General features: G+C 29.1%; 2 protein-coding genes across 8 annotated transcripts; both read right to left on the reverse strand.

Moving 5' to 3' along the window:
• Positions 1-4,397: 4,397 nt before the first annotated feature.
• LOC132952102 (selenoprotein K-like) lies at positions 4,398-6,640 on the reverse strand. The gene is made up of 4 exons (XM_061024255.1): positions 6,228-6,640; positions 5,315-5,396; positions 4,986-5,072; positions 4,398-4,860 (listed from the first exon to the last, which is right to left on the reverse strand). The coding sequence occupies exons 1-4, from the start codon at positions 6,244-6,246 to the stop codon at positions 4,770-4,772; spliced, it is 279 nt and encodes a 92-aa protein (XP_060880238.1). The 5' UTR covers positions 6,247-6,640; the 3' UTR covers positions 4,398-4,769.
• A 1,626-nt stretch (positions 6,641-8,266) lies between these two features.
• On the reverse strand, positions 8,267-13,710 carry LOC132952862 (NAD(+) hydrolase sarm1-like). Of its 7 annotated transcripts, none has more exons than XM_061025331.1 (9): positions 13,488-13,710; positions 12,735-13,097; positions 11,499-12,023; positions 10,636-11,395; positions 9,894-10,046; positions 9,660-9,742; positions 9,076-9,160; positions 8,780-8,984; positions 8,267-8,695 (listed from the first exon to the last, which is right to left on the reverse strand). In XM_061025331.1, exons 3-9 carry the CDS (start codon positions 11,956-11,958, stop codon positions 8,507-8,509), a joined length of 1,935 nt encoding a protein of 644 aa, XP_060881314.1. In that variant the 5' UTR covers positions 11,959-12,023; positions 12,735-13,097; positions 13,488-13,710; the 3' UTR covers positions 8,267-8,506. The 7 variants fall into 7 exon arrangements, with proteins under 7 accessions (XP_060881314.1, XP_060881318.1, XP_060881315.1 ...); XM_061025335.1 differs by lacking the exons at positions 12,735-13,097; positions 13,488-13,710 and adding an exon at positions 12,124-12,715 and having other exon boundaries at positions 11,499-11,739; positions 11,845-12,023; XM_061025332.1 differs by lacking the exon at positions 12,735-13,097.
• Positions 13,711-15,448: the final 1,738 nt, after the last annotated feature.

A 15,448-nucleotide genomic window follows, 5' to 3' on the forward strand; every position in this document is an offset into this window, starting at 1 on the left:
CTATCAGGTCTACTCACTGGACATACCTCTGTCCATGGAACTTTTTAATATACCTCTGTAATAACCAACAACCAAGCACAGGGGCGCTCGCAGAGAGGAATTTTTTAATGAACAAAAAAATCAGTGTATAATAATGTAAATATGTGACTACCTATGTATGTTTTTGTTTTATTTTTATTTTAGATTCTGAGCGGAGCAATGAATGTATTGATTTTACAATGATGTGTTTTTATTTTTTTTTTTATTATTGTGTCTGTCATCACCTTTTAGGACAATAAAAATGCTTAGATTTTCTTCAACAGTATTTTTCTGATAGGAAAGTGGATCTAGTTGGTGCATTCGGGAGGTCGAAGTTTAAACTTTCCAGTAGTTTTCAAAAGCGTCGAAAAAACAAAAAAAAATGAGGGAACCTGAATTTTTACGAAAAATTGATTTTGGTTTTTGGTGGAACTCTAAAACGAATATATACGTATATACATGACATTTTCACTGGTTGGTATTCGCATTTCCTATACACGATAGTCGTTAAAACTCTGCAGAAAACTTATTGAACAGATTTAACCTATAATTTTGCAGTTTTAGTTTTAGATTCTGAGCGAAGCGATGAATGTATTGATTCTACAATGATGTGTGTTTTTTTTTATTTTTTTTTTAATTTTTTTTTTTTTTTTTATTTTTGTGTCTGTCATCACCTTTTAGGACAGTAAAAGTGCTCGGATTTTCTTCAATAGTAACTTTTCTGATAAGAAAGTGAATCTAGTTGGTACTTTGGGGGGTCAAAAGTAAAAATTTCCCAGTAGTTTTCACAAGCGACGTGAAAAACAAAAAAAAAATTAAGGAAAAACGGGAATTTTTACGCAAAATCTGTTTTCGAGAAAATCGATTTTGGTTTTTGGTGTAACTCTAAAACAAATGACCGTAGGGACATGACATTTTGACTGAATGTTTATATTAGCATTTTCTATATACCATAAAATTTACAAAATATTTTGACTCTTTTTGTCAGTTTTAAATTTTTTTAGTTTTTTTTTCTATAAATATCAATAAAATTTTATCTGTTGAGTAAAAAAGCTTGAAAATTTAATAGAAGGCTCCTAGGTTATTGTTTCAAAGGCAGATGAAAAAAATTAAAAATCCTTAGTCACAGTTTTTAATTATAAGCATTTAAAGTTCAAATTTTGACAAAATACGGAAAAATCACGAAAAATAGCAAATTATTTTGATGAAAATTCATAAAAATTTTTCTTTTTAAATCTAAGATTTGAAAATGTAATATAAGATTACTCATAAGTTTGTCTACCTTTATCAAAAAAAAAATGTCTAGAAGAAACTTTAATTAAATTTTTATGAGCATCTGAAATTTATATTTTTACAACATTTGATATTTACTCGATTTCTCATGTAACAATTTTCTTATTTTATTGTAATTAAAAAACGAATGACTGTAGATACTTGAAAATTTCACTGAATGTTTATATTAGCATTTTCTATATACCATAAAATGTTGAAAATATTTTGACTCTTTTTGAGCTGTTTACGGACATTGCCAGTTTTCAATTTTTTTAGTTTTTTTTTCTATAAATATCAATAAATTTTTATTTGTTGGGTAAAAAAGCATGAAAATTTAATATAAAGCTCCTGATATATCGTTCTAATAGCAGTTGAAAAATATTAAAAATACATATGCACAATTTTTTTTTATAAGCATTTAAAGTTTTAATGTTTTGACAACATTTATCAAATTTATAATTTATTAATTATTTTGTGGTTAAAAATGTATAAAATGTTTAACTTTTATGGCTAAAGATTGAAAATTTAAAACAAGGCTCCGAGTAAATAGGTTATATATAAATTACTTTATTCACAATAATATCATCAAATATACTTGGTAAAATCATAGGCTGACTGACCGTTTTCGCTCAGAATCGTTTTTCTTATACAATGATATTATATCATTGAATTCAAATTTAACACCATCCATTACAGTGACCCACTTGTAACCTACTGTACAGCAGATCGACATCCACTTATCCACCTTTCTTCAATTTCTTTCACACAGTTGTGAATATAAAATCACAACTATAGGCATTTACATAATATTTCGTATATATAGAAATTGAACTATAATTTATACCTAAGAGGAAAGCAACTATAAACGTTAAAAATTTGCTTTGTACGTTATATTTAATAATAAACCGAGATACGTTCAAAATAGTTACGATTTATAATTAATATAATATAAGTATACCTTTATAGGACCTATGCCCGATCTAACCTACTTAAACGATATTTAAATATACAAATATTTATGACAATCTAATGCCATTCGACTTTATGTGTGACTGTGCGAGTACACCATTTTTTTGATTGTTAGTCGTCGTTGTTTGTGTATAATATATAAAAACGTTCATATTCACATTTTTGTATCAAAATTAATCGTAGATTTCCGTATACATTACCTACAATTTACATCCATGGTATATTTATTATTTAATAATGGTTATCGGAAATTTTTTTCAATTTTATAACAGAAAACGTTTAATAGGTATTGAATTCAAATTTTATAATATATTTTTACTTTTTAGAAACTTACAGCTAGCGTAAAGTCAACCATGTTTCAGTCCACATGTCCAAAATTCAATAATTTCGGACGCTGTGAAGATTCTTATTGTTTAGGTATATGCAATCCATAGTATTGGGGGGGGGGGAATCCCCCCAACACTTTTTTTAGTAACCAATTCATTTAGTTTATGAAACTAAATTAATTTATTGAACGATGAAAAAAGCTTGTAAATCATAATTTATAAATAAAGTGATACATTATTCATTATTTACTGCTATGTACCTAATGCCTATATATATTTATTACCTATAACAGGTACCTAATACATAATAATAAAATATACCTACATAATTATTTTTTTTTCGTACGGGACCCTCATTTAAAACTTAATAGCCCCTAGGCCTCAAAATGTCATAATCCGAGCTTGTCAAAACTAAGCTATCTAGCTTACGGCGACGTCGAGTAACAATTTTGCCGAAAAAAAATTTGAAAAATGTTTATTCTATATAGGAAAGGAATTATTGAAAACAGTTTTTAAAACGACGATTAAATAACTTAGATTTTGAAAAGGAAGGAGCTTATTTTAACCTCTCAAACAGTGCTATTCTATTTATTTAAATGGCGATCAAAACGTTAATAGAAGAAAAATTGAAAAATGTTACTATTTTTCGAACATAGGTGTTGACAACATACCTGTTGAAAACTTTTTTTTTACAAATTTTACTTTACAGAATTTTATGGTGGAAAAATTTTCGAGCGAACTTCAAAACTAAGCTAGATAGCTGACGGCAACGTCGAGTAACAATTTTGCCATTAAGAGGTCTATTTAAGTTGAATTTAGAAGAGATAAAACGTAGAAAGTTATTTTTGACAGATTCTAGTGTAAGATTTTGTTTCGACGTATTGTTTATCCAGATGAGGGGGCAGTTAACTAGATTAGAATGAACATGAAAGAAGTAGATGATTTTTAAGGATCTGAGAATGCACCACAAGTACATTAAATAAACCCTAAGTTACGAAAAGCTTTATTTTTATCATGATAATTCAAATTTCTGTACTTGGAAATCACTTTTCGACAGTATGTGTGTTTTGACAGTTATACAATAATATAATTATAGGCATAACGGCATAATAGGTGGTATGACCTTTACCAAATACCGAGTGGAAAGTGTAATACATTTTGTATATTATTATTTTATACACACACAACAATTTTCAAAATATTTAGACTAAATTTCCACAATGAATCTATTTACAAAATTCTACCATAGTATTCTACACGTTGGTATTTGCTAATAGTTAGGATTCTAGATATAGTTATATTTAGGCTGTTTTTGGAAAAAAATAGTTCAACCTTTATCGTAGCACTTATAGTAATATAAATCCATAATATATTCTTCGAAATACAGGCTAGCAAGTAGCAATTATTAAAATTTGATCATTTGATTCAAAATGAAAACTACAATTACAGTGAATTACTCAATTAAGAGGTAACTATACATCAAACAGACTTTTTTTAAAATTATTAAAGTAAGATTATTGCTTAATTTAAAAACTATATTATAAATCATCATCCGGAATCCCTAAAGAGTTTTTGTTTTTACTTTTATAGTTTATACTTTACCAGCAGATATATTAATTAACAGGACAGCACATTGGACAGGCGCTGTTTCTTTCTTCCCTCTCTGCGTTCTTGTTGGCACTGGGCACCTTGTTTACCGGTCAACTGCTCATAATTTCTGGAATATAGTCCATTCCAGATCATATTGCAGCTGACCACCTTGCCTATACTTATAACTTTTGAGTTTTTATAATAATAATATTATTTCTCGTGATTAATATTAATAATGTGTATATTTAAACAAATACTTGTCAAATAAATAAGTAATAAAATACAGATTAATGTACTATTATGGTTTACAATTTTTTTTTTTTATTATTCTTAACTACTTAAATTATTGGTCCATTATTATTCAATATATTTGATATATTTCAAATAATCATAAAATTATACTTAAATAAAATGTTAACATACTAATATAATTATTTTTTGGTGATAATTATAGTTAAAATAATAAAATACTATTTAATGTTCAATAATACATTTTACTCTGATATAAGACTAGATTATTTTTATCCGTTCATTAATTAATTGTAATTGTGATTAGGTGAATTAATAATTATAATATATTAGGTTAACAAACATTCATCCCATACAGCTACTACATGTTGATGGAGGAGCTGGGGCAGATGTACTAGGGCCAAATCCACCAAAACGTCGTTGAGGTCTCACAGTCCTATAAAAATATAAATGATGCATATGTATGTTAGTATATTAACAAAGACATTTATAAATTGAGAAACAAATAGAAATTCATTTTGAAATATTCTAATAAAAATAAAACTAATAAACCATTCTTACCCGCTTGAAGAAGAACCAGGACGTCTGTAAGTAACTGTATATTGATTACCCCATCTAGTTAAGTTAGGCCTTACTAAACTTTGAACACTGAAAAAGTGAATAATGATATTATTGTATTTGCTTTGTATAAATACTAAAATAAACAAGCCATACCTGCTAGGTATAGTATACTATACTCCGTCGCGCGTTAAGAGTATGGCCCGGTGGTAATTTATGCTCTTAACACGGGCGGATTATAAGTGTTTATATTTTTAAACTATTATAAATTGATACATTAAGGCATAAGGAGTTTTTTTTTTTCATGGATGATCAACAATTGAAATACTTACAAAAATGAAACAAAGTTTATAACACCCCAAAATGTGTCAACAATTTTTTTCTTCATGGGAACAGTTTGGTGTAAACTTCCACCTGAAATGTAAAAAAAAGTACTATTAACATTGAGTTCAATGATTTATTCTCCCAAATAAATTAAACACTTATATGAATTGTTTATGGATGCAGGCTTGTTCAGGGGGTGGGCGTAGGCTACGGATGCCCACTATTAAGATAAATTTGTATTATAATTTACATATTAATCTAAAATAAAAAGGTATAACCAATTTTTTTTTTTATTGAGCACCTGTTAAAATTCTTTGGATCCGCACCTGACTTAGTTGCCAAACAATAGTTCTAATAAACACTAAAATAGTAGGTACCTTTATTTAAGGTAGGTTATACTCATAACGGTGATTGGGGGAGGTTACGGGGGCTTAGCCCTCCAAAAGTCTGTCAAGTCATTTCTTTCTTAGTTGTGTGGGAGGAAAGTTCCCCACTCACATTGACGTTAATAAGGTTAGCCTCCCCAGACATTTTAATGGATTTATGCCTATGGACTCTAGGTGAATACTTAATGAAATTTCACCCAAACCACGTTTCAAGGTCCTTTTAAATATTTAATAGACATTTTCAGATTTTCAAAAATTATGCCAAGGTCTGATATCCAAAATCGGTCACACACCACTATTTTATCCTTTAGAAATATAACAACAATTTTCTATAGATTAAATTAGTACCAATACTGTATATTATATTGAGTGTAGACAATATTATAAACTTAATTAGAAATAAACATAAATTACACAATATTAGTTTTATGTTTGATTTAATTTTGGAATACATTTATTGAAATTTCAGTAAGTACCTTTAATTTCATAATTATTACATAAGTGACAAAAAGGTAATTATAAAAAATTTACTCACTTTGAGATATGTAAACCATTTTACTTTGATGTTTATTGTTTTCTCACAGTCTCACACTACAATAACGTAGTTATTCCTTGTCAATATATTTGTTTTGAACTTTTGAATTCTATAATTTTAATAAATCGCAATTTCCATAACAACTAATAATAGTAATATTAATTACCACAAATACGTATATTAAGTAATTTTAATAATAATCGCCTACTGTTTACCACCGATTACCAAACAATCGAAAGATGCATGATTCACGAAATCGAACAAACCATAATGTTATTGTTATAATCAATGTTTTTTATTATTTAAGTTGGATTAAAAACACTTTTCTCTTCTTCTTTGTTATCACTTATTCACTATTTACTGCCACGTAAACATTTGTAATAATCATGAAGACTAGGATAAGGGGAAGACCACGTCAACTATACCATTATATGTTCTATACATTCCCATCGAACTCCCATAATTTGATCGGCGAACTAATTATCTGAAACAGCTGTTCCCAGTACTACTAGCGCACCGTGAGGACAAGTTATAGTTTCAATAATACTATATTACACTAAGCATTTTTATTTTTTAAATTTATGCATTTATTAATATATTTAAAAAATGTGTAATACCTATTATGATTATTATTTTTATAAATAAATCTGATATTATGTAAATTATTAACAAATAAATTCATTAAAATATAATATACCAACTTGGTTATTTTTTAATTTATTTGTTTTAACTACTTAGAAACAGTATACAGTAGAAACTGTTTAAAATGACACCGGTGACCGGTTGTATAGTGACATAAATACATAATAGATTTGAAGATTGACTCCTATATTGTATGTATAATTTCTATCGATTAGTATGACGTCCTATAATGATTACCTACCTATACGGATGTTATGACAGATATTTTTGGTTGAAAAAATCGTTTATCTATAATGACTGTATCTATTAAACTTTTATCGAGGGTAATAAGGTCAAAAATTAATTTTCAGGAAAAATAAAAATATTATTAAGAAAAAGTTGAGAATTTTACGTAAAAAATCGGAAAATTTTGATTTAACTCTTTTTTATACCCTAATAAAATAAACGTAGATACATGCAATTTGTATTGAATATTTATATTAGCAATTTCTATACAATTTTCGAAATGTTGCGACTCGTTTTGAGTTATAAGCATAAGAAATTTCCGAATTTTATAATTTTTTTTTTAATTAGTGTATAAAAATGTTTTCGCACAGTAAAAAACTTCAAATCGTAATACAACGTTTCTTACAGTTTCTCATAAGTTGTTGTAAAAGTTGAAATTAAAAAAATTAAATATAAAATATTTTATAATGAGCGTCTGATGTTAAAATGTTTACATAATTCATTAAAATCACACTTTACGCCATTACTCATTATAAACGGTATCTACTGTACATAAATTGTATATTATATTAATATTATTATATTGTTATTGCATGCAATTTCCGCAGCTGTTGCATTCGGTTTGCTTCTCTTTTGTCTTTATAGATGTTGATGAATGATTGAGGCCTTATTCTAATGTGATTTATTACTATAATATTGTAAATGATTGATTAAATCAATAATTGATGATAATAAATCAATGATTAGGCAATACCTATACAAGTATAGGTAGGTCGTTTGAAGGTACCTGCCTAATAAAATAAAAAAAATAGATAATAAAGTTATTTAATACGATTTGTAAATTTGTACGTAGGAACATAGTAGATATATGTACCACTTAAATAATTTTAAGCTCCGACTTAGAGTTAGACAATATTATATACGCTTGTTGATGCTCGTATAGGGAACGTGTTTCGCCTACTGAACGGTACCTATACTAGTACACAGTTCAATAATTGTGTCGCCAGAAGAATAAATATTTACGTAGGTACGTTTTTACCTTCTGCTCTTTTGACGCGATAGACCTAAGATAAATATATTATACTATATACTCGACTCGTGTAAATAATTATTTCTTAATTATTTAATTATTAATTATTGCATAGAATATTATCATTATATCTCACATGACATTGTAACAACATTATACAAACAATTTATTTAGTATAAAATAATATAGGTAAATATAGGTAAATGCATAATAATATAACAATACATTTAATTCTAACTAATGTTATCGTTAAACATGTACTAATATTAAATTATTGCAATAAAAAAAATGGTATTAATAACTCATAAGTATATGTATAGGTACTAGTAGATTACCATAACAATATTATATACATTATAATTTATAGTACATATAGATTGCGCTAAAATTGGTTCACAAACGTCACCAACTTCTTCACGCACGCTTCCTGATATTCGTGCACCCAATTTATTGAGTTGTAATTGCACAAGTTTTTCAAATCGTCTGGTAGCAGTGCAGGTGGAGGCCAAGTGAAACTGTTGTCCAACACTGGTATTATATTGCACTGGGCTTGTTCCGCGGTCGTGACTTCCTATAGAGTAATAAACAAGTATCTTAATATCCTGTACCATATTATAATCACATGATGATCCTACGTCTCAGGGTGATCCTTTACCTCACAAATAAAATCTAAAGTTTCGATATCACCGGCTGACGAATCCATAAAATTCTTGTCTAATGAACCAGGCGTCAACACAATAATAAAATTCTTCGTCTGCCTTACGGTCTGTAATACATGATGTCGAGATTTGGCATCATCCGATCGTTTCACGTCGAGGAACACATTGTAACCTCGAATTTTCAAATATACTTTAAGCAAACTGTAATACACGTGGTCAGTGTTATTATTTTAACGATTTTTTAAGAGATATATTTTAATTTTACATAGGAGCTGTCAAATACAATCTTTACCTAGCCAGCAGAGAATCAGTAGATCTTTTGTAACTGATAAACACGTCGTAAGGTTTGTCCGTGTTTTCTACGTACACCGGCATTTCTATAACAATTTTTTTTTATTTAATCAATAAACTTTATTTATTAATTAATGCGTAAATATAATATATATTTATAAAAAAATGAATGTATGTCTGTCTGCCTGTGAGTCCATATTATCATGACAACCATTTGTATATTATTTTGTGATTTCCGATGGAATTTTTTGTGTATAAATGGTTGCCATGGTAATATATAAAAATTAATATTCATATAGTTGGAATTTTTAAAGGGCAACGAAATGCACGGGATCAGCTATTTTTATGTATAATATATAGATAGATCAAAACTCTGGGCAGAAGATAGGCTAATTTAAAAAAGTAGAGGGTCAACCCCGGGAGGTGCTCAAACAGAGTTTTTGAGATTTCCTATGGACATTTTTGTTTATAAATGGTTGCCATGGGTTTTGAAGCTATAATAATAATAATTATTTGTTGCCGGGCAACGAAGTGCACGGGATCAGCTAGTAATAATAATATAATTCTTTAAAATAAAGTATTTACCTTTGATGGAGGCTAATATACAATTTCGGTGAACTCCGTTTGAAATTCCACAATCATTTTTGAGTTGGTCATCAGTTAAAAGCCTAAATTAATGTTATAATTAAAAACATAATAACTATTAACTATTAATAAGTGTTATTTTATATTATAAATGATTTACTAAAACAAAAATGTATGATTATCTTGCTATATTATGTTGTAAGCTAAAATGTATAAGTATAGAATTTATTATACCTCATTGAATCCCGTTTGACCCCAGCGTTCAACATGGGATACGTGTACACAGAATACTCCGAACGGATTGATTTTAGAAACGAGTTTAAATCGGTTGTGTCGATACTACTGTAATCGGCTGATTGTTTTAAATTATTTAGTTCTCTTATAAATCTAGAAAATATAAAAATAATTACATACTTTTAGGAAATCAGAGTATTATAGAATATGTTTCTTTTCTTAATTTTATTGTTGGTTTCCTACAAACATATTAGGCTTCTAAATTATGAATTTGGCGTCCTCCAAGAAGTACTCAAGATAGTAGATAAATCTAAAATAGGTATTCAGTCTCAAAAAAAGTTATTATTTTAAAATAAAATTAATAGCAGTGGAACTTAAGATAACAAAATAAAATTCCAATTCACCACCAACAACTACCTTACTTTTACTTTATAACAAAGTATGTTTGTAAAATGAAAACTTTTTAATTTTTAATTTTATTCATAATGATTAACTATGAGCTGTGTAGTATCTATATGTATTACTGTGAATGAAGGCCGTAACTGAAAAAAAAGAAGAGAAAACAGGGCATTGGCCGACTAAAATCAGTCGTTGACTCGAATCCCACACTCTGCAACATTATCATTTCGTTTTCCCTCAATCTTTCTCATACAGACGTATCGCATGTGTTATACACTGCATTTGGGTAAAGTATCTTAATCGGGCAGCTCTCTCGTTGATCAAAATACATACTTATACAAACCTATTTTTCATTATTCCATTGTGTATTCCGATTTCGTTTTTCAATTCATCTTCGGTCAATCGCAATAATAGATCACCATCAACTCGATTTTCCAATAAATTGTTGGCAATATCGCTAAACCCATTCTTCTTGAACCATTTACGGACGTCCTCCGCCGACCACTGGTGAACACTTATGTTGAGCCTGTACGGAACTTCTACAGCGATCAACTGACACGATTGATCCGCTAACCTGGATGCTGTGTCATTAGAGCAAATGGCCACCTTCTTCAGTGGTTTAATAACGTTTATCGCTCTGAACATACTTTTCTTACTAAGCTGTTTTTTGATTCTGACTTTGGATGCATTTGACGCTTCCTCGCTATCAAAATTCAAAATAGGAGCGCGTTTTTCTAAGCACATTTGGATTTTGCCACAGGCATTAACTAAATTAGACTTAGGTATCACCATCGGTATTTTATATTTAATTATTGCTGTCCTGACTTCATTATCGGTGACCAAAATCGCAATGTAATACTTGACATTGTCTTTAGTCTTAAACATCAACGTGAAAAACCGTGTGTGTACGTTATGCTTTTTCATAATATTTTGGTTTTTTGGACATTCATATGGCCTCCATAAGTTGAAAAGTATATTCAGGTATTGTTTAAGAGTCACGACATTTTGTCGTCGCCACTCGTCGAGAAGTACGCCCACACCATAGATTTTGTTTAGATCAATGAAAGTGATTTCGCAGTGTTTGAATATATTTTCAAAGATTCCTGAAAAATAAATATTACAATAATTTTGTTTATCATTGAGCATTGAATCTCCGTTAAAAAATATATGAGTATTTATGATTGTTTAAATTATAATAAACCTTACTGAAATTAAACTTGAATCCATTGACCGAGCTAACTTGGGTTTTGTATTTACATACTGTGTACAACACTTTTTCTACTACATTTTTCAATACGTAGTCGCTAGTGTCTGTTAAGCATTTTCCCAGAAATCTAGCATTCGAAAACGGTTCAATTTCATATTCGGACGCACAATTATTAATTAATGAATCCATTCCACCACAATGTCTGAAAGTGTTCCACAAGGCATTGTTGAGTTTGTAGGTCTGCTCTTCCCATGCATAGAAAATGATTTCAAATAGTTTTTGAAGTACCATTGAAGAGGTTTTGTCTGCATGTTGTCTACTTATTAATTCGTTTACTTTGATTACCAGTTTTACCAGAAGAAATAAATTGTGTTGGGCGTTTTCTGCTTCAAACGAGTTTGAGTTCTGTCGCATCGGATCTGGATTGGCGAATATCAGACGATAATTACAGTTGACCATCTCGTGGATCGTTCAAGACTACACACCACTATTGAAGACGAATAAATTGATGCGTGGCTTCTAAGCTATAAAAAAAACACCTACTATATAAATAGCAGATCAATTTTTCCGATTTTTTTTAGTCAAATATTTAAACTGAAAAGTACAAGCAAAATTGCTAATTACATAAGAGATTATGGATGATGATATGCGGCAGTGTGACTTATAAGCGATGTCATCAAGTGAAAATAGGAGTTGTATAATACTTGTATGAAACGAAAAAAAACATGGGTATCAGGTTAATACTGTTACAAAAGAGATTCAAAAGCTGGCGAGTGACAACCACGAATTATTATTAATAACTAAATCGAATTATACTGAATGGAAAATAAATCGGCGACCAACACCACACTGGCAGTAGCAATAGATAAAGTCCACCACAAAATAATACTGCTCTATAGTGGACAAAAATACACAATTTATAGTTTTCACATCGTTACATTTTCTGTCAAATACAAAGGTTTATAGATAAAAGTCACGAATAATAAAACTTAATATCTTAATTCTTGATAATAGTACAACCTATAAACCTTGGACAAATTCCACCATTGCACACACTACTACAACGATTTCCACACGCCTATCGGCAAACGGGCCGACTCGTTAAATTGTAGACTGTATAGTACTATATAGGCCGGGGTTATCACTCTTAGATAATATTATACGTACGTTGCGCCGGCACCACCCATTAAAAAAATTTTAATATTTTATTTCATCAATAATTAGCACGCAATTACCATGAATATACATGACTAGTTTTGCAATTTGCGCGGAAACAGTGTCTCCGGAATCGCAACAATCAACGAGCGGTGCTGGCAACCACAAAAAAGGAATTTTTATATTTTTACACGGCCTTTATTTAGCACGCATTTAGCATGAATATGCACGACTATCGCCGAAACCAGCACGATCGTTACTTCCGTGTAATATCGTCCCCAACAATTTGCGCGTTTCGCCAGCACCACGCCAGAGTGAAAATTTTCAATTTTCCAAAATTGAATTAGTCCATCATTTAGCACGCATTTAGCATGAATTTGCACGACTATCACCAAAATCCTCAAGATCGTAATTTCCATGCAGTCCTGTTCACGTACCATCCACTACGACATAGGAATTATTTTTATTAATCATTATTACAGTTTATATTTTAGTTGCTAATGATTAATAAATAAAATTAATAAAATTAATAAAAATAATAAAAAGAAAACAATTAATAAAATGTTCTGGTAACCCAAACATGTTTTTAGATAAAGCTATATTAATACTAGATTAATACATACTATTAAAATAAAAAAAAAATTAGTAAAAATGTCAACCAGAATATCAATTTAATTTGTATTAATCATATTTATTAATCAATATTATAAATTAAGTTCACAACCATCGGGTCAGATCATTTATTTAATCTGCTTAAACTTTTATTATAATAAGAATCGTAGGACAAAAATACAAAGTATTAATTGTTAGAATAAGTAGGTACCTATACTTACTTTAAATGTTATAACAAATTGAAACATGTCCTTGTGTCTGCGGTTAAAAATGTATTTGATACACAGTATTTACAACGCACCAAATATTTTTGATATGATTCAAAAAGTTCTTTTAATTTTACTGTTTTAAATATATTTTTGCATTTAATCCAAGGAAGACTGTAGTTTACACTATTTACAGTTGTATGATAATTGGTATCTGCCATAATTGCAAACTAGCAAATTAACAATTAAAAACGTTGGAAACAAAAATACGTAAAATAGCCTGTAATCTATACTTAATCTAATCTACGAGAGTATAATGTGTCACTTCATTCTCCATTATTACGTGACTTGTCAAAAATCAGTACGTATTTTTTTTTTTATTGTTGGTAGGTATGAGTGCAATTTACAGATTACACACGGTTATTAAACTAAAAACAGTGAACTAGGTCGTGGTTACCGAGGTACAATTTCCCGCATTTAAGTGAAGTAGAACCAAAATAAACGCTTATAGTTTTTAAAGATAATTATAATAAATAATCTATAGCAAATGACAATCGTCTCTGAGATGAACAACGGCTCCAATATATAATATGTAGGTACCTACCAGGTATAGGTACTCACATATTTCGTTTAATAAAATTCTGGTCATTAAGCTATACATATTTGCACAAATGAGTAATTACTTTAATCTCAATACTTCCAGAATACCCAATACATTCCCTCGACGGAGATGCACTGCTGTGACACTAGACGATATTATATACGCTCGTTGAGTACGTGTTTCGACTACTGAACGGTACCTTTACTAAGGCACTGCATAATAATGGGTATGCTATGCCACCATTTTGCGACTCATTTATCAACGATAAAGTAAAGGGGTAAAAGTTCATAGTCACATAACATTATTAGTCGCTAAATGGCGGCGTAGCATACTTAGTATCTATAGTGTCCCACCTATACTAGTACACAGTTATCAATGGTGTCGCCGGAAGAATAAATATTTACGTAAGTTCTTTCCTTCTGCTCTTTTGACGCCATATAGACCAAAGATAAATGTGTATCGTCAGGCAAGCAGCAAGCTAGTAGGTATACCTATACCCGCTAGACGTACAGTAATATTTTAAAAATCAATTTGTATATTATCTACAACTGTAAATTGTTGTAGTAGAATAATTTTTAAAATTTGAAATCAATGATTAGGCAATACCTATATAAGTTGGTAAATAAGACTTAACTACCTAATACAATAATAAAATACGATAAGTAAAATACTAAATAAGAAAATGATTAATGTTAGTTAATATGATTTGTAAGCACATATCAGTTACCCTGATTAATATAATTCTAAGGTCTAGTGAATAAAGGTAAATATTTGGGTTTTAAGAGAACACCGCAAACGGAAAAACGGGATTTTTTACACAAAATCGGTTTTGGTTTTTAGTGTAACTTCAAAACAAATAAACGTATATACATGAATTTTCCACTGGTTGCTTATATTTGCATTTCCTATATACGATAAATTGTTTAAAATATTTTGATTTGTTTTGAACTGTTTAGGAACATTTTCTGTTTCCAATTTTATTAGTCTTTTTTTCTATGAATGTCAATAAAACTTTATTTGTTGGGTAAATAAGCTTGAAAATTTAATACAAGGCTCCTACTATATTGTTACAATGACATTTGAAAAATATTAAAAATTCTTAGTAACAGTTTTAAATATTGACAAAATAAGGAAAAATCATGAAAATTAGCAAATTATTTTGAGTTGAGAATTCATAAAAATTTTTCTTTTTAAATCTAAGATTTGAAAATGTAATACAAGATTCCTCATAAGTTTGTCCACCTTTATAAAAAAAAAATGTCTACGAGCAAATCAAATTAAATTTTTATGAGCGTTTGAAGTTCATATTTTTACAAGATTGGGTATTCACTCGATTTTTCATGTAGCGGTTTTGTTATTTTATTGTTATTAAAAA

This window comes from Metopolophium dirhodum, chromosome 9 (genome assembly GCF_019925205.1).
Source record: "Metopolophium dirhodum isolate CAU chromosome 9, ASM1992520v1, whole genome shotgun sequence".
NCBI classification, from domain to species: Eukaryota; Metazoa; Arthropoda; class Insecta; order Hemiptera; family Aphididae; genus Metopolophium; species Metopolophium dirhodum.

Coding starts and splice junctions, on each gene's coding strand:
- LOC132952102 (XM_061024255.1), bottom strand. Junction 5,073..5,314: donor ATAAACTTTGTTTCATTTTT/GTAAGTATTTCA, acceptor TCACTTTTTCAG/TGTTCAAAGTTTAGTAAGGC. Junction 4,861..4,985: donor CCTGGTTCTTCTTCAAGCGG/GTAAGAATGGTT, acceptor ATATTTTTATAG/GACTGTGAGACCTCAACGAC.
- LOC132952862 (XM_061025332.1), bottom strand. CDS start 11,958: ATGGTCAACTGTAATTATCGTCTGATATTCGCCAATCCAGATCCGATG. Junction 10,047..10,635: donor AATGGAATAATGAAAAATAG/GTTTGTATAAGT, acceptor TATATTTTCTAG/ATTTATAAGAGAACTAAATA. Junction 8,985..9,075: donor ACTGATTCTCTGCTGGCTAG/GTAAAGATTGTA, acceptor CGTGTATTACAG/TTTGCTTAAAGTATATTTGA.